The following is a 17,926-nucleotide window of genomic DNA, read 5'->3' on the forward strand; positions in this document are numbered from 1 at the left end:
CCGGCCCCCGAGCCGGCCCCGCCGCGCCACAAGCCGCTGGACGACGTGTACAGCCTCTTCTTCGCCAACAACAACTGGTACTTCTTCCTGCGCCTGCACCAGACCCTGTGCTCCCGGCTGCTCAAGATCTACCGCCAGGCTCAGAAGCAGCTCCTGGAGTATCGGACGGAGAAGGAGAGGGAGAAGGTGCTGTGCGAGGGCCGCCGGGAGAAGGGCAACGACCCCGCCATGGAGCTGCGGCTGAAGCAGCCAAGTGAGCCGCGGGGTCCCCGGGGTGACGGCGGGTGCTTGCGGGCGCTGGCCGGCGGGGGAGGGTGCGTCCCGGATCCTGGGGCCGGGCTAGGCAGCCGGTGGCGGGAGGCAGGAGCCGCACGCGTGCCCGGCCCCACGTGACCACAGCCCCCGCCCCGCAGGCGAGGTGGAGCTGGAGGAGTACTACCCGGCCTTCCTGGACATGGTGCGGAGCCTGCTTGAGGGCAGCATCGACCCCACGCAGTACGAAGACACCTTGCGTGAGATGTTCACCATCCACGCCTACGTGGGCTTCACCATGGACAAGCTGGTGCAGAGCATCGCCAGACAGGTGAGCAGGCGCAGGCAGGTGGGGGGAAGGCGCCAGAGACACCTCCCAGAGGGGCGCCCTGCCCCGTGCGCTTGGCCCCGCGGTCGGCACCTTGGCGGCGTAAAATTCACAGAATACAGAGTGCAGCCCGGTGGCCTTTGGTGCGCTCGCCGGGTCGTGCAGCCACCACCTGCGTCTGGTTCCAGACTTCATCCCCCCCGAGGACGCCCTGTCCCCACAGGCAGTCACCCCGTGCCCCTCCCACTGCCCCTGGCAGACACCCGTCTGCTTTCCATCTCTCGGATCTGCCTGCTCTGGGCGTTTCACGTAGACAGAATCACACGCTGTTGCCATTGGGGTCTGGCTTCTCTCCGACTCCGTACGGTATTTCCGAGGTTCACCCATGTTGTAACGTGTGTCATTGCTTCGCTCCTTCCTGTGGCCACCTCCTCCCATCGTGTGGATGGACCGTACGTGTTCGTCCATGCACCTGCGGGTGGGCACTTCGCCCTTTGTCACCTTTAGACGATTGTGAACAGTGCTGTGAACGTGGGCGTGCTAGGATTCGTTTGATTCCTTGGTGATAGATCTTTTTTTCCAAAAAATTATTTTAATGTTTATTTTTGAGAGAGAGACAGTACAAGTGGGGGAGTCTCAGAGAGAGAGGGAGACACAGAATCTAAACCTGTTCTGTGCTGAGCTGTCAGCACAGAGCCCGACGCGGGGCTCGAACCCACGAATTGCAAGATCATGACCTGAGCTGAAGTCAGACACTTAACCGACTGAGCCCCCGCACACGCCCCAACAGACCTTCCTTAAAGGTAAATTGGCAACACGTAAAGAAACATAGCCCAGGGGCGCCTGGGGGGGCTCAGTCGGTTAAGCATCCCACCCTTGGTTTTGGCTCTGGTCATGATCTCATGGTTTGTGAGTTTGAGCCTGCTTGGGACTCTCTTTCTCCCCCTCTCTCTGCCCCTCTTCTCACTCTTTCTCTCTCTCGAAATAAATAAACTTGAAAAAAAATTTTAAAAAATAGAAGAACTGTAGCTCATCTCTGGAGGGAGAATGTCAGAGACGTTTATTAGCATTGCTTATGAAAGCAAAAAGTCACCCAGAGCTGAGTGTCAGCAAGAGGAAATCAGTCACTCTAACACACACAGCAAAACCCCAGGTGAGTCAGGTGCCCAGTTACCGCCGGAATAGTCGTCGTTCAACTTGGCTTTGTTTCCTCCTTCTTGAGTAAGGCTGTTTGCTGTAAAGCAGAGGAGCTGAGGGAAGTAGTGTCACAACTCTCTTGCCCAGATACGATTGCTAGAAACGGCGTTTCCTTTCAGGCCTTAAAATCTCCCCACTGAGGCAGAACACACGCAGGAGAGACAGGGCCCAGATCCCGAGCATGCAGTCGGTGGGTGGTCATGAACGTCCCCGGCGCTGCCTCTCTTCAGCCCCCACCACCTGCAGGCACCCACACCCCTGGTCCTGCGCTGTGCGTCAGAGCGAGCTCGAGGTGCACCTGGCCGCACCCCCACGGTGTGCTTCTGTGGGACTCCTCTCCCGAGATGCCCGGCTCCCTTCCGCCCTGCCTGGGAAGGGCCACGGGGAACGAGACCCTGTTGAGCCATCTGTTCATTTGCACTGCTCCCCCCGGGGTGGGGCATGGGCAGGCTTCAGGTCGGTGGCCTCTCCACCCTCACAGGCCAAATGGGTGGTGGGCTTGTGTTAGGGCTTCTGTTGCATTTCCCCGTAGGTTCGTGGGGTGGGTGTCTTTGCGTCCCTCCGTGGCTGTTCAGACGTCCTGGCTTGAGCGCCCCGTCTGTGCCATTCGCCCCTTCCCCCATGGGGTCCACCTTTCCCCACTGATGAGCGGGGGCTCTGCGTCTCTCGATGGCTGCTGGGACGCCACCTCCTCACAGACAGCCACGCTCAGAGACCCTAACTAAGTCTTCTGACCTTGGCCACCTCCCCATTCCCCTCTGCGTGCCGGGCCACGTCTTTGTCCCTTCCTGTCACTGTCTCTAGTCGTGACTAGTGTAGACACCTGGTGAGAGAGCAAGGACGCCAGGGGTGTTACAGGCCCGGGCGTCCAGCCTGCCCCCCCCCGCCGGCAGCCACGGCTCTGGGCACAGCGGCCTTGTCTTCCACACCCAGAGGGCTGCACCGGACCAGACCTTCTGCTCCATGTTTGTTTGTTAATTCTCCTTCCCACAAATGTCTCCTGTGGAACTTGTTTTAAAAAAAAGAAGAGAGAGATCCCTGGCAGTTCAGTGTGTCGAGCATCCAACTCTTGCTTTTTTGACTCAGCTCATGGTCCCAGGGTTGTGGGATCGAGCCCTGCGTCGGGCTCTGCACGGAGCGTGGAGTCTGCTTGAGTCTCTCTCCCCAGTTCTGCCCCTCCGCCGCTCTCTTGAGAGCACTCTCTCTTTTTCACACACACTCTCGTTCTCAAATTTAAAAAAAAGAACAGGAATAAGAAAAATCAGGAAAGTGGAGGTATTTAGCTGAAGCTATACCAGGGACAGGCCCCCTGCCCAGATTTGCCCGCTTCCCCGCGGCCCAGATGCGCGCAGGGCCCTCCGTGCCCTCGTTACTCACCCGTGGGGCTGCCCTTACCCTCACCTTTTCTCTGTGTAACTGGCATTTCTTATTTTCATTATGAGCCGTGGTGTTCGCTGGCACTTGTCACGTGCCAGGCCTCGAATGAGGTTTATGTGCGTCCCTACGGTGTCTTTATGCCACAGAGCAGTGCGTGGGCCTGTCGCAGCCTGTGCGGGCCGCACGGGTGCCCAGAGGCGCCCACTCACTCAACTGCTCGGTCTCACCCTGCCACCCGGCTGCTTCCCTTACTCGTCTCCTCCTAAACCTCAAGGTTTTAAGTGTGTTTATGGGGATCAAAAGAACTAATTGTGTTTATAGCAGAACACTGGGGGAGAAATTACTCACCATTGCAGCGCCTTCAATTACCGCCCCCACGTTGGCACCATTTCCTCTGTATTCTCTTCCATGGGCTCCTCCCGCCCCCGCAGGGCTTGCAGGGCTGCCCCGGGTGGTTCTGCGCTGGGCGGCACCCGGCGCAGCCCGCTGGACCTTGACCTTCGTGCCCACCTCTTGCACTTTGCTGGCATCGTCTTCAGGGTGGGGGGCAGCTGTTACCCCAGGGGGGCACGCACACCAGGTACCCACCGCTCTCTCTCCCTGCCAGCTGCACCACCTCGTGAGTGACGACGTGTGCCTGAAGGTGGTGGAGCTCTACCTGAACGAGAAGAAGCGGGGCGCCGCGGGGGGCAGCCTGTCCTCCCGCTGCGTCCGCGCCGCCCGGGAGACCAGCTACCAGTGGAAGGCCGAGCGGTGCATGGCTGACGAGAACTGCTTCAAGGTGCGGGGCTGGGGCCGCGAGGGGGGCGCCTCGCTCGGGCCCGAGAGGTGGCCTGGGGCTGGGCCCGCACTTGGCCGCTGGCCAGCTTGCCTGATCCCACAGGCTTCTCCTGTTCGGCCCCTGGAGGCTGGGGGAGGCGGTCCCAGGCCTGGCTCTGGGCTCTTCCCGTGGCTTCAGGCTGCTCACCCGCCTCGTCCCCAGGTGATGTTCCTGCAGCGCAAAGGACAGGTGATCATGACCATCGAGCTTCTGGACACCGAGGAGGCCCAGACGGAGGACCCCGTGGAGGTCCAGGTAAGAACCGCGGCCCCGTGCTCTGCACTTTGCACACACCGCGGGGGTCCCGGCAGCCGTGGCGGCACCGTGGGGCTCCCCCCGCCCCCCCCAAGCCCCGTGCACGCGCGGGCTAGACACAGGCTGCGGGACGGCCGCCCTGGGAAGCCTCCCCGAAACCCTGCTTCCGGCTCCTCCCACCTGCTGCAGATGCCGAGACACGTCCCCCTTGGGCCCGCGGGAACCCCGGCCCTGACCCCCAGGAGTGGTCCCCGGGCCCACGCTCTGAGATGCATGCGGTGCCTCCTTCACCGGCCCCACGACCTATGGGGGGCTCCCTCGCAGCGCCCTGCCCTGCACACTTCAGGCCTCCCCACGGGCGGGGGGCTGCACACCCTGTGCTTCCAGAAGTCGCCGGCAGATGTGGTTTTGTCAGGCCTGGGACCGGAGGAGACTCTGGTTTTTACAGGGTGGGAGCAGAGGAAGGGTCGCTGGGAGGCCGCAGGCCTGGCCTCCTGCTCGCCCCCAGCGCCTGCCCTGCCCCGCTGCTCGTGCCTCCGTGTCGCTCCTGCTCCCCACACCCCGCTGTCCTCGGCGAGGGCCCCCTTCCCTGTTCCCCACGTGAGCTTGTCACATGACGGTTGCAGCAGGGGTGTCACGTGGCAGGGGTGTGTCCGCGTGAGCAGCAGGGGTGCGTCCGTGTGAGCACGAGGTGCGTCCACATGAGTCCTGGCTCTGCACGGCGCTCTCTCCAGAGCTGCCGCCTGGCGCCCCCATCACACGTCCGGCTCCCGGGGCTGCGTCCTCCCGGTGCTCTGTGGGGTGGGGACGACCTCCTGGCCACCCCTGAGCCCCGGGTGGCATGTGAGAGAGGCCTGTGCCTCTGGTGACAGGGGCCCGCCTCCCTCTCCCCGCAGCACCTGGCCCGGTACGTGGAGCAGTACGTGGGCACCGAGGGGGCGTCCAGCTCGCCCACCGAGGGCTTCCTCCTGAAGCCCGTGTTCCTGCAGAGGTGAGGCCCCGGGGACGCGCTTCCTTCCCGTGGGCCCCCGGCGGCCCCTCCCGCCGTTGTCAGCTCGGGGCCTGTCTGGCTTTTACTTCCATCCGATGGACGGAGTCGGGTGGTGGTTTGGGTCGCTTCAGTTTGCGTTTCTCTGACTCCTGGGAGGCCGGCGTGTCCTGACGTTTGTGGGCCTCACGTGAGGGGCTCCCAGCCGCAAACCCTCCTCTCGCCCGCAGAAACCTCAAGAAGTTCCGCAGGTGGCAGTGTGAGCAGGTGCGCGCCCTGCGCGGCGAGGCCAAGACGTCCTGGAAGCGGCTGGTGGGCGTGCAGAGCGCCTGCAGTGTGGACTGCCGCTTCAAGCTCGGCACCCACAAGATGATGTTCATCGTCAACTCCGAGGACTACATGTACCGCCGCGGGACCNCCCCCCAGCCTGCCCGGCCGCCCTGACCGCCCTCCCCGCCCCCTTCCGCAGGTGCAGCCCCTGGTCCTGCTGCGTCACCACCAGCACTTTGAGGAGTGGCACGGCCGCTGGCTGGAGGACAATGTGACCGTGGAGGCGGCCGGCCTGGTGCAGGACTGGCTGATGGGCGAGGAGGACGAGGAGATGGTGCCCTGCAAGACGCTGTGCGAGACGGCGCACGTGCACGGCCTGCCCGTGACCCGCTACCGAGTGCAGTACAGCCGCCGCCCCGCCTCGCCCTGACTCTCCCTGGGGTCGCCGCCGTGACACGGGCCTGGCTGGCGCAGCCACTCCCTCAGCCCGGGTGTCCCTCGGGGGCGCTTTGATGAACCACCTGAGGGGCAGCGCGACCCCTGCCTTGATGCTACAGGCCACGAGCTCCGGAGAAGGGTGGCGTGGTGTTAGCTCGTGGCCCCGAGCTGCCGTCCCTTGGCTTCCTGCTTCCTTTGGGCCCGTTCTGTGCCAAACCGAACCCTTCCTGCACTTGAACTTTGGGGGCTCGGTCCCTGCTGGAAGGGGGAGGATCGACACACCGGCCAAGGAGCAAGTGATTGCATTTGTGCACCTGCTGGACCGCCTTTCGTCACACGTGCCAAATCCCCAGGCGGGGCACCCCCGGTCCTTGGTCCGGGCGGTGTCTGGAGTCCTCGATGAACCGTGCTGGGCGTGTGTGTGGGAGGGGGTCGGCGTTCAGGGGACCCGGGCATCGAAGGAGTTGGGCCTGGGTGGGCTTGCTTGAAAAGCATGTCCTTCCTGAATGGTTCTGAGAACTTCTGGAAACTTCCCAAGCTGGGCCATGCCTGCGTCTAATAGTTGGGGCACAGGCTCGGCCCAGCTGATGCTTGGGATTCTTGGTCACTTTGAGAGCAGGAAGGGCTCTTTCAGCCAGACTGTTGAGATCCTGCTTTGATGTCAAGATGCGGAGTGGGCAGGTGGCCCCGGAACCATCTGGAAGAGCCCATTCTGGAGAAAACGAGACTCCGGACCCTGCGTTGACCTGGCAGCCACACTGCGGGCTCTTGGGGTAGGGGGTGGGGGTCGCTCGGCCTGCAGCTCCCGAGGGCCTCAAGGGGCCCCACAGCTGGGGTGCAGTCGTGTACCTAAAATGGACCTTCTAGGAATATATATATGCACACGTATTTATTCGTACACTCTCTTAGTGGTTGTCACCTCTGCAATCAGCCACGTCCCGTGGGTTCTTGGGCAGTGAGAGCCCTCTTCTCGGGCCTCTGCAGCCATGCCCTGAGGCTGCCTCCAAGGCGTCCGGGGCTTTTTGGGCCACGAATGCCAAGCGGTTTCGGCTAGGCAACCCGCTCTTTAAGATTCCTGCACCGTGAGGAGCCCTGGCTGGGCTCCTGGCACCATCAGAGTGGGATCAACCAACAGGGGCCCAGACCCATCTCCTTGCAGCCTCGTTTCTGCCAAGCAGCAGCCCTCATCCTCCCAAAACTGCGCTGTGCCAAATTCGCCGTTCTGGGAAGTGGAGATGTGTTTCTAGAAGTTACCTGTGGAACTGAAGTTTTGCAAAGCCTTTGGCTCGGGGCCTGGGCAATTCCAAGGCCAGTGAGTGGCCCTGCCCAGGTCCCCAAGCGCGCTTTTGCCCACGTGTGCCAGGCACTTTGTCTACATCCTTGTTTTGTAAGAAGGGAACTTCCCAGAATTCCTGAACCAGATCCTCCCAGCAGCCATCCTCCTCGGAGCCCGCGGCCCCCTCGTGCCTCCGCGGGGGCCCGGGTTGTGGGCCAGACCCCACCGAGCCCCACCCTGCATGCTTCTAGGGAGCGTCTCTTCTGTTTTTGAAGAATTTCTGTTCTGGGGCTTGTACTTCCTTTGCAGCTGTTTTGAATGTAGTTTTCCTTTTCTATTTATTTGCACATTAAAGTTAAAAATTAAATATTGACCTAAATCTGTGAGATCCCCTCAGTCGTTTCTTGTCCCTGAACCACCCCCCCCATCCCCAGGGGACCCCTATGGGGGTATCTGCGCCTAGGCTCCTGCAGTTCCCAAACCAAACGCGGAACCCTCCCCCAGGCCACCTCCACTGGAAGGTCCTGTTTCCCCAAGGGTGTCAACCCACCCAGTGTTCTGGAACATTCATTCTCAATTTTGTATTCTGTAGAAAGGAGAGGTGTTTCCTTCCAGCATTGGGGGTCGGTGGAACCTAATTTAAAGACACTGGTGTTCACTCTGAGCTTTCTTCCCCTGCCCAGCCAGCCAGAGGGGTCTTACCCACCCCCTGCAGAGCCACCCTCCTGGCTTTCTGGTCCCTGCTCCCAGCTGCCCCCCACGCCCCACCTACCGCTCAGTACAGTTCCTGTGTCCTCCCCATCACCATGTCCTCTGAACTCACTTGGACCTGCTCCCATCTAGCCCCGCCTCCAGGTCCCTGGGAGACCACAGCGCTAATTAGGACCCTCTTAGCTGACACCCCATGACCACGTGCAGCCCCTGGCCAGCCTTTCCCCTCCCCACCCCCTCGGTGCCCACCGCCAGGCCTCCCCTCCCAGATCCCTGAGCCAAGTCTGCGCTGCCCACCTGAACAGTCCTCTCCCAGGTGGTGTCCCCAATCTCCCTGAGGGACGTTGCTGCCTTCTAGGGAACCCCTCTGCCCATCTGCACCCCGCCTCACATCAATGCTCCTGGTGCTGCACGCCTCCCCCTCCAGGGGGTCAGGACTCCTGGGGAGCGAGGCTTGGTGCTGTCCCAGACTCCTCCTGCCCTGAGCCCAGGAACCAGGGCCCTCTGTGCCCACAGACTGGCCATCTGGTCAGAAGCTGGGAGGGGCGTCCTGAGGAGGGGTGTCCTGGGGTGCAAGCCTGTGGCTGCTGCAGCTTCCAGGGCGGAGCACCTGGTCCCAGGAGTGGGAAGGGCCTCCGGCTGTGATCAGGTTCCAGAAGGAGCAACTGGAGAGAGGGTCTTCTGCCAGCCCCGCTGAGAAGGGGGCATGACTGGTGCTGATGTGGACCTGGCCCTGGGGACACCTAGCCTGCAGCCTGCTGAGGCCCTGAACCGGGCACCAGCCCATCAAATCTGGTGGCTGAGAAGGAGGCTGATTTGTTCTGTAAAGCAAGTTGACCTAAAGGCAGCCTCAGGAGGGCTGGAGTGGGGGCCGGGGGAGGTAGGACGTGCCTGGCAGGAGACTGAGGGACTGGGGTGTGGGGTGAGGTCTGAACGCACCCAGCAACTCCGTGAAGGTCGTTGCTGGAAGGTTGCCCAAGGGTGTCCAGTGCAGGGCACCACTGAGCACCTTGGATCAAGGTCCCGGGGAGGGGGCATGGGGCACCTGGGGCTGGGAGAGCTGGACCTCAAAGCCTGGAGCACGGTGCACCGGGCTCAGAGCACCCTCTGGGTCGGCAGGGGTCTGATGTCCCTGCCTGCAGGCTGAGGTCCAGCCCGGGAATAAGGGCAGCTGGACACATGGTGGTGGGCGCCCACCTGCCCCCGAAGCACAACATAAAGAAATCTCAATGTCCATGAACATGGTACCCCGGGAAGCATGCTGTCGGACTTGAGGCATCTCTAACTGGTGCATCTTCCACTGGAGACTGTGAGCTGGGCCAGGACAGGCTCTGGGGGCTCCTGGAGCTCCAGGCGGGGCTAGAAACTGAGGAAGTCCAGGACTAGCTGCTGACTCAGGTCTGGCTGCTTCCCCCCACCCCCACCATTTTAAATAAGGGTTTAATGGAATTAAAATACACACAAAATTCAGCCATTTTAAAAGTGTCCTGTTTAGGGGCTTTGTGCAACTATCCCCACCAACCATCTCCAGGACCCTGCGTCTTCCAAAATGGAACTCTGTCCCCATTAACCACTGACTCCCCCCCCTCCTCCCCCAGCCCCTGGCACCCACCCTCCCACTTCCTGTCTCTATGAACCTGACCACATGAGGGACCACCTATCCGTGGGATCATGTAGTATTTATGTTTTCGTGCCTGGCTTATCTCACTCGGCATGAGTGACAGTGCCTTCAAGTTCCACTCACACTGCAGTGTATCTCATGCCAGATTCCCCTTTCTTTTTAAAGCTACTATTCTGCCTTTTTAAACATGTCTTTCTGCTGTCAGCGCTGGGCCCGCTTCAGATCCTCTGTCCCCTGCTCGCTGCCCCTCCCCTACTCATACACACACACACACACACACACACACACACACACACACACTCTCCCTCTCTCAAAAATACACACTTTTTTAAATGNTCCCCTCCCCGCTCCCCCCCCCCCCCTCACACACACACACACACACACACACACACACACACACACACTCTCCCTCTCTCAAAAATAAACACTTTTTTAAATGTTTTTATGGAAAGTGACAGATGATAGGAAAAATTCCAACAGGACAAAAGAGCACACGGGGAAAAGTAGGCACCCAAGTCCCTCTCCCCAAAGGCAGCTGCCCCCAGCGACCCCGCCCCCACAGCCCCGTCCCAGAAAGTGCCTCGCCCATGACGGGTCGCCCTGCACCTTCCGTGTTGGGGGAGGGGGAGAGTCCACCCCACCCCACCCTGCCCCCGCTGGCACAGGTTATTCCTGTGATGGGCATCCCCACCTCCGTGCTGCTGGGAATAATACCCCATAAGGAAATGTCCTGCACGTGTGTGCCTGCCTTCAGTTTCCAGACACAGAACGGCTGAGTCAAACCTCCCTCCTGGGGGGGCTCCGCCCTGCCCCAGACTCGCCCAGCTGCCAGCCCCCCGCCCTGTGTGGGCTCACTGCTCTGCCCCTGGAGGGCCACTGGGGGTCCCCATCTGGGTTTCCCTGTGCCCTGAGAGTGACATGGGTCACGAGGTGCCAAGAGACCTAGGCGTGGGGCTGCATTTGTCACTGGTGCCCATGGGAACAGCTTGGAAATGGAAGAGACTCCTGGCTAAGACCCTGTCCCAGCTCTAACTCTCTAGGCCTCGGTTACCCCCCTTGGCATCTTACCCTCAGCGGCGCTGGCTCTGTCCAGGGCTGCTCGGTCACTTCCTGGCTGGTCCGTGTGAGCTCAAGTGTGGCTAGATTAAGGCTCGCCACACCAGAACTTGGCCACGTCACACCCTTCTCCCACTTCTAGTTCATTTCTTCTTCCTTGACCCTCAGCGCCCCTCGGGCTCCTTCTGCTCTCGGACCCCACCCCCCTGCCGCCACGCCACCGCAGTGGCCCAACCCTGACCACACAGATCTAGGACCCCCAGGCTGGAGCTCCCTGGGGCAGGGAGGTGGAGGCCTCGCCCTCGAGGGACCTCAGGGGGTATTGTGTGCAGAAGAGAGACGGAGTACCCTTCCCTGTGAGCCCCTCCATCTTAATGTGCGCAGAGGGTCCCCATCTCAGTGCAGGGATGTGGAGGGGTGCCTGGGGGCGGGGCTCTCTCCTGGCTGGCCTGGCCTCCACTCTCAGGCTCAGATATGGCCATGACCATCCTCAGGGCTCCCAGGCTGAAGGTGGAGCCAGAAGGGGCATCGAGAGCCAGGGATGGGCACCTCCCAGAAGTAGGCACCCCAAGGGAGCACGGGGTCAGCATAGTGGGTCCAGGCTGAGGACCAAGACCTCCTCAGACACCCTCAGCAGATGCACAGACTCAGAGAGTGCCCCCCCCCTCTGCACCTCCCTTTGTGCCTGCAGGGTGCAGGGGTGTGAGGCAGCGATAAGGCAGGGCATCCCCCCCACAGAGGACCTGGGATGCTCGGAGAAGGGGAGAATTGCTGCTCTGACCTCTGACCTGGGGAGGCAGGGCTCTGGGCCAGCCAGCCACAGACAGGAGCGGGGAAGGGGCCAAGAACCCCTGACTGGGGACGGGACCTGGAGGGGTATCATGGGAATGGGGGGCTATAGATGTGGCAAGAAGTGGCCACTTGGCCCACAGAGGCTTTCTGGGCAACGTGGGTGCTGGGGGCGGGGACTGCAGCCTGGAGCCTCCGCCCCCGCCCTGCTGGCCCAGCACCTGGACCCCAGCAGGCACCTGTGCGTCACTGAGTGACCCCAGCCACCGAGACTCCTCAGGCCCCGTGGCGAGCCTGCCATGGGCTGTGGGGGCAGGGGCTGCTTTATCTCCCCAGGCCCCGTCCACTCCCCCACCGACAATCAGGAAGCTGGGGGTGGGGGTCCAGCCAGGCAGGAAGCCGGAAGCCCAGCCGGCCGCAGCCCAGAGCAGCCGGTGGCCAGGCTCGGCAGCATGTGTGTCCTCCTACTGCTGTGGCCCCTGTGGCCCCTGGTGCTGGGGCTCAGCCTGGGACATGGCACCCTGACCCCCCTCACCTACGACGAGCTGGGGAGCACAGGGGGAGGCGATGGTGAGTGACCGTGGGCCCTGTTTGGCACTGGCAGGAGGCCTAGAGTCAATGGTGGGAGGGGGGAGACGGGCCATGGAGGGCCCTCCAGCCCAGGCCAGAGCCCACGGGGCTGGGGGCATCTGTGTCCAACTCTGACCCACCGAGCTGGGGGCTCCAGAGAGCTGGGGCCCGGACCATAGCCCCTCAGGGGCGTCACGGTCGGCTGGGCGGTGGGGAGTGGGGGGTGACGGTTAGACTCGAAACACCTCTGTCCCCCTTCCCCCTAGATGGCACACTGGGGCCCCTGACCGGGCCCTGGGAGGGGACCCCTCACCCATCCATAGTGCGCAGCTTCCCCGGCCAGCCCTGGTTCAACCGCAGCGACGTCGTGGAGCTCCTAGACAGCTCTCGGGCGCTGCTGCTGGGCTGGGTGCCCACGAGGCTGGTGCCCGCGCTCTACGGGCTGACTCTGCTGGTCGGGCTCCCCGCCAACGGCCTGGCGCTGTGGGTGCTGGCCACGCGGGTGCCGCGGCTGCCCTCCACCGTGCTGCTGATGAACTTGGCGGCCGCCGACCTCCTGCTGGCCTTGACGCTGCCGCTGCGCATCACCTACCACCTGCAGGGCCAGCACTGGCCCTTCGGCGAGGCCACCTGCCGCCTGACCACGGCCGCACTGTACGGCCACATGTACGGCTCCGTGCTGCTGCTGGCCGCCATCAGCCTGGACCGCTACCTCGGCGTGGTGCACCCGCTGCGGGCCCTCACCCTGCGAGGCTGGCGCCTGGCCGCAGGGCTCTGCACCGTGGCCTGGCTGGCGGCCGTGGCTCTGGCGCTGCCCCTGGCGCTGCAGCGGCAGACCTTCCGGTTGTCACGCTCGGACCACATGCTGTGTCATGACGTGCTGCCCATGGGCGCCCAGGCCACCTACTGGCGGCCTGCCTTCATCTGCCTGGCCGTGCTCGGCTGCTTCCTGCCGCTGCTGGCCATGCTGCTGACCTACGGGGCCACCCTGGTCGCGCTGGCGGCCGGTGGCCGGCGCTACGGGCACGCACGGAGGCTGACTGCACTGGTGCTGGCCTCGGCCATGGCCTTCTTCGTGCCCAGCAACACGCTGCTACTGTTGCACTACTCAGACCCGGGCCCGGACGCCTGGGGAAATCTGTACGCCGCCTACGTGCCCAGCCTGGCGCTCAGCACCCTCAACAGCTGTGTGGACCCCTTCATCTACTACTACGTGTCCACTGAGTTCAGGGACAAGGTGCGGGAGGGGCTGCTCTGCTGGGCTCCATGCGCCTGGACGGCCTCCAGGGAGGGGTGCGCCCTGGGCAGCGGCACCCGGTCCACCTCACTCGTGTGAAGGCCCCTTGGCAGGTGGGCCAGCGGAGAGGGGGCTGTGCTGGGCCGAATCGAGTCTCCTCCCAATTCACGTCAGCCGGGAACTTCCGATTGTGAGTCTACTCGGAAAAGGGGTCTTTGCAGGTTTGCAGGTGTAATTAAATGTTGGTCACACAGGAGTAGGGTAGGTCCTAAATCTGGTGTGGCTGGTGTCCATCCAAGAAGGGGACACTGTGGGGGGGGGCGCCTGGGTGGCTCAGTTGGGTGAGCATCCGACTCTTGATTTTGGCTCAGGTCAGGATCCCAGGGTCGTGGGCTCGATCCCTGCATCAGGCTCCACACTGAGCGTGGAGCCTGCTTAAGATCTCTCTCCCTCTGCCCCTCTCCTCCACTCGCATCTGCTCTCTCTCAAATAAATTAAAATAAAATTTTTAAGAGAAGAAACGAATACATGTAGGAAGAAGGCCACGCAACCACAAAGACACACGCTGGGGTGACGGAGCCACAGCCAAGAAACGCGGTGACTGCCAGCGGCCACCACGAGCCGGGACAGCAGCCTGAGTCACTGTTGTGCGGAGCCCCCAAAAGAAGCCGACCCTGGCCGCGCCCGGATCTCAAACTTCTTGCCTCTGGAACTGTCAGAGAATAAATTTCTACTGTTTTAAGTCACCTGTTTTGTGGTATTTGGTTACAGCAACCCTAGGAAATGAATGCAGGGGTTTAACGCACATTCCCAGGCCCAGCCAGCTCCTTCATGTCCAAGGTGGGGCTGAGGAGGCAAGGCCGATGCTGTCCCCTACTGCGGGACCCCCCACCCCCCCAGGAGGTGGCCAGGAGGCTGGAGGGCAGTCCTCCTGCCCAAAAGCCCAGGGTCGAGCTCTGGGATGGGCTCCAGGGTCGGGGGGGGGGTCTCCTGAACAATCACTGTGGAAGCCCCCATTCCACTCCTCAGCATCTACAGGACTCAGGTCGCCTACTGTCACCAGGGCTGCAAGATGGCGCCTCTCCCCCTTACCCCAAGATTCTGATTCCTTTTCTTGCTTGATGCTAACGTCCCCCACGACCCCAGGACCAGATGGGCAGGTGACTGGAAGGTGGATTGTGTGGGCCTGAGGGTGAGGGCTGTAGCCCTGTGACCCCCACTCCCCAGCTATTTTCCCCGGGTCTGAGCCATTCTGAACGGAATTGGAGGGGGCGCACCTCACGGGGAAGGACAGCCACTGCCCCCCAGGGAGCAGCATGGGGCACTGTGTCTGGGGGTAAGCGATCTCCCCCAAGGCAGAGGGGAGTGGGGGCCAAACCCGGGCTCCCCACCGGGGCCCATATTGTCTCTGGTCTGGGGAGGAATGAGCCAGTGGGCGGGCAGCCCTGGGACACACTCATGTGCACGTGAACCTGGGAAGGGTTAAGATTAGTGAAGCGTAACCATGTCAATACCCTGGTTGATGACGTAGGAGTTTTCCAATGTTACCGCTGGGGAAGGAGACTTGGGAGCTCTCTGCACTGGTAGAAGTTCTTAGAAATACACAGGAATCTCCCATTAGGCTGCAGGTGTCTGAAATGCTCCTCCCCATCCTGCTCTGAGGTTGGGCTGTCTATAGGGATCTGGGGCACCAGTCCTCACTGCTGCCCCCTGGAGGCCAAAGCCTGTCTGTGACTGTGGAAATGAGCTTTTATTACACCACCAGCCTCCACAGGGAAAGGGGCCCAGGGGCCCAGCAATGGTCCCTTGTAGGCTGGTGGGGGCGACGTGCAGGGCAAAGTGGCCGGTGCTGTGAGACGGTAACCCACTGGCCGGGCAGCACAGGGTTTCTGTGCCGTCAGTCCCTGGTGGGGGTCAGAGATGAGCAGCTGAAATAAATACCACCGGGGAGAGGGGAGGGGGGCGGAGACAGACAATGCGAGGGAGGAAGCAGAGACAAGGCATCCCCTGGGGGTTACAAACAGGAATCTGACAGCTGGGAGGGTCCCCCAGGGAAGGCAGGTCGGTCATGGAGCAGGGAGAGGGCAGTCCCTGCGATCAGGGGGTCCAGGGAGGGGTGAGGCCCTGAGGTGAGAGGCCGGCCTAGCCCTGGAGACAGGAAGCTGATGGTGTATCTGTCAGAGCCATTGGCTTGCCCTCCGGGGCTGGCGCTGTCAAGACCCAACATTCAGGGACCCCTGGGGGGAGACAGGGGGTGTGCGGGGGGACCGTAACAGTTATGGGAGGATTTGGGGTCTAGGTCCAGGGGCTCAGCAGCCCAGGGGCCCCAAAGGGGGCCAGAGCGTTGCGTTTCGGAGCAAGGCTGTCCCACCTGAAGTCAGTGGCGAAGGCATGGATGCTGTCTATGTCCCTGACTTGGCTAAACGTCGCCATGTCTCCTCCAACACAGGCCTCTGGCCACGGGTCCTTCCCAGGAGTGGCTCCTCTCCCGGAGCGTGAGGAGCGGGGGGGACCGCCAGCCCCAGGTGCAGCTGGGGAGGTGGGGGGATCGAGGCCGACCCTCTCGTTGGGGGAGGGCTGGGAGGAGGCCCATCATCCACCAAGGCAGGTCGCTGTGTTGTTTATCAGGTTCCTTGGGAGGCTGGGGTCACCTGGGGTGGGGTCTGCCAGCCCACCAGCGAGTCAAGGGAGCTCTCCCGTCAGTGACCTCCTTCCGGCAGGCAGTGACAGTGACAGGACGCAGCCACATCAAGTCCTCCTGCTCCGAGCATCAGGAAGAGAAGCCACTCTGACTGAAGAGAGAAAGAAAGACCCCGTGGGCTGCCGGGTTCCCTCGGGAACCTGCCTCCACGTCATGGCTCAGCCTGGCCGCTCCTGCCCACTGGGGCAGGTGCATCCTTCCTGGAGAGGGGTCGGGGGGCATGTGGCCGGGCCCGGACCCTCAGGACCCTGCCCACCCCCCCGGGTCACGGTGATGGGAGAGATTGTTCGCTGCACACAACAATGTGGGCGGGCGGCCAGGGAACTCTGAGTGAGAAAGGCCAATCCCAAAAGGCTTCCATTTACACTGCACTCCTGAAACGACAAGCTAGGGACAGGGGCCGGGTGGGCATCACTACAGAGCAGCTGTTCTGTATCTCGATTATGGCGGCGATGACACAAATCTACGTGTGGGGAAGTATCACAGGCTCGACTGCCAAAGCGGTGACATATGAACACAGGAGGTATGGACATCAATCTCCTGTGTGACACTGTCTTCAGACTCATCGGCCGGATGTCACCACATGTGGGACTGGGTGAAGGGCACCTGAGGGGTCTCTGTGTTATCTCTGACAACCGCGTGGGAACCCAGGATTACCTCAAATTGAAAAGTTTAATAACTACCTCCCCCCACCGCAAAACTCAACCTCTGAGCAGGCACTGGAGACAGCAAGCAGATACAGGAAGGAGGGGTGTCCAAGGCCTGGGTGGGTGTCAAGCCGGGCTCAGGCCAACTACAGCATGAGGGGCAGGTGAGGATCACCAATGGACAGAAATGGCTTCAAAGTTGCTACGTTTTTGGTGAAGCAGTATGGTATTCGCACCAAGTAAACCCAAAAGTTTAAGGATGTATATTGTAATCCCCGGAGCTACGAGTAGAAAGTAATGGGGGCGCCTAGGCGGCTCAGTCAGTTAAGTGTCCACCTTTGGCTCAGGTCATGATCTCGAGGTTCGTGGGTTCAAGCCCCGCGACACGCTCTGTGCTGACAGCTCGGAGCCTGGAGCCTGCTTCGGATTCTGTGTCTCCCTCTTTTTCCCTCCCCGTCCCCCGCTCATGCTCTGTCCTCTCTCTGTCTCTCAAAAATAAACAAACATTAAAAATTTTTTTTTCAAAACGTATTTTGTAACCCCTGGAGCTACAAGGAAAAAATAATGCTGGGGCGCCTGGGTGGCTCAGTCAGTTGAGCGTCTGAACCTTGACTTCGGCTCAGGTCATGATCTCACAGTTTGTGAGTTCGAGCCCTGCATCAGGCTCTGCACTGTGTCACCGTGGAGCCTTTCTTCCCATCTCTCTGCCTCTGCCCCATTTGCTTTCTTTCTCTTTCTTTCTCTCTCTCTCGAAAATAAACAAAATTAAAAATAATGCTAAAACAGGAACAGCGGAATCCAAACAGAAGCCTACAAAAGCATTCAGTAAATCCAAAGGGAGGCACATGGAAAACAAAATAGAACGAATATGGAAACAGCCGCCATAGAAGCCCAGCAGCTCTCGCACTAACTGTGTTAAATGCACGGGGACTAAGCTCCTGGGGCCTGGTGTAGGGTGACGCAGCCCTGACCCTTTGGGACTTTGGTGGGCGCTGATGGAAAAGCATTCCCACCGGGCTTGCTGAGTGGGAGTGCAAAGCAGCCTTTGCCGCTGGTGTACACTGGAGACCCAGGGCTCGGACAGATGCAGCCTCATGCCTGACTGTGCAGCCACCCCTGGGAGCTGGCACGTACCCAAGCTGATAAAATTGACCTGTGGCTTACACCTCTGGAGCTTGCTGTAACTGAGAACCAAAAGATTCATCTCCTCCAGGAAGTCTGCCAGGCACCCCTTCCCAGCCTCACCCACTTCCTCCCCCCTTCCCCGGAGTGACGAGGATTCTCTGACCAAGCTCCACTCAGGCTCCTCTTTTTTGGCTACAGCTCAACTTCTGGGCTTCTGTGTTTATTTCAGCACTGTCCGGTTATAGCAAGAACCCTGACACGTTAGCTA

General features: G+C 61.3%; 3 protein-coding genes across 3 annotated transcripts in view; 2 read left to right on the forward strand and 1 right to left on the reverse strand.

Annotated features, from left to right (window-relative positions):
• SIN3B (SIN3 transcription regulator family member B) overlaps positions 1-7,580 on the forward strand; it is a 38,352-nt gene extending 30,772 nt beyond the window's left edge. Inside the window, 7 exon segments of the mRNA XM_077776995.1 lie at positions 1-253; positions 414-583; positions 3,762-3,935; positions 4,137-4,229; positions 5,126-5,220; positions 5,448-5,643; positions 5,678-7,580. The exon segment at positions 1-253 is cut by the window's left edge and continues 19 nt beyond it. Coding sequence (XP_077633121.1) covers positions 1-253; positions 414-583; positions 3,762-3,935; positions 4,137-4,229; positions 5,126-5,220; positions 5,448-5,643; positions 5,678-5,917 — 1,221 coding nt within the window. The 3' untranslated portion in view covers positions 5,918-7,580.
• Positions 7,581-11,830: 4,250 nt separating this feature from the next.
• Positions 11,831-13,931, forward strand: F2RL3 (F2R like thrombin or trypsin receptor 3). Its single transcript, XM_077777247.1, has 2 exons — positions 11,831-11,948; positions 12,215-13,931. Exons 1-2 carry the CDS (start codon positions 11,831-11,833, stop codon positions 13,282-13,284), a joined length of 1,188 nt encoding a protein of 395 aa, XP_077633373.1. The 3' UTR covers positions 13,285-13,931.
• A 970-nt stretch (positions 13,932-14,901) lies between these two features.
• The window catches only part of CPAMD8 (C3 and PZP like alpha-2-macroglobulin domain containing 8), an 86,083-nt gene continuing 83,058 nt past the window's right edge, over positions 14,902-17,926 (reverse strand). Inside the window, exon 43 of the mRNA XM_077776996.1 lies at positions 14,902-15,977. Within this exon, the coding sequence (XP_077633122.1) occupies positions 15,956-15,977 (22 nt within the window). The 3' untranslated portion in view covers positions 14,902-15,955. The remainder of the gene's footprint in view (positions 15,978-17,926) is intronic.

Source organism: Crocuta crocuta, unplaced genomic scaffold (genome assembly GCF_008692635.1).
Source record: "Crocuta crocuta isolate KB4526 unplaced genomic scaffold, BGI_CrCroc_1.0 scaffold77, whole genome shotgun sequence".
NCBI classification, from domain to species: domain Eukaryota; kingdom Metazoa; phylum Chordata; class Mammalia; order Carnivora; family Hyaenidae; genus Crocuta; species Crocuta crocuta.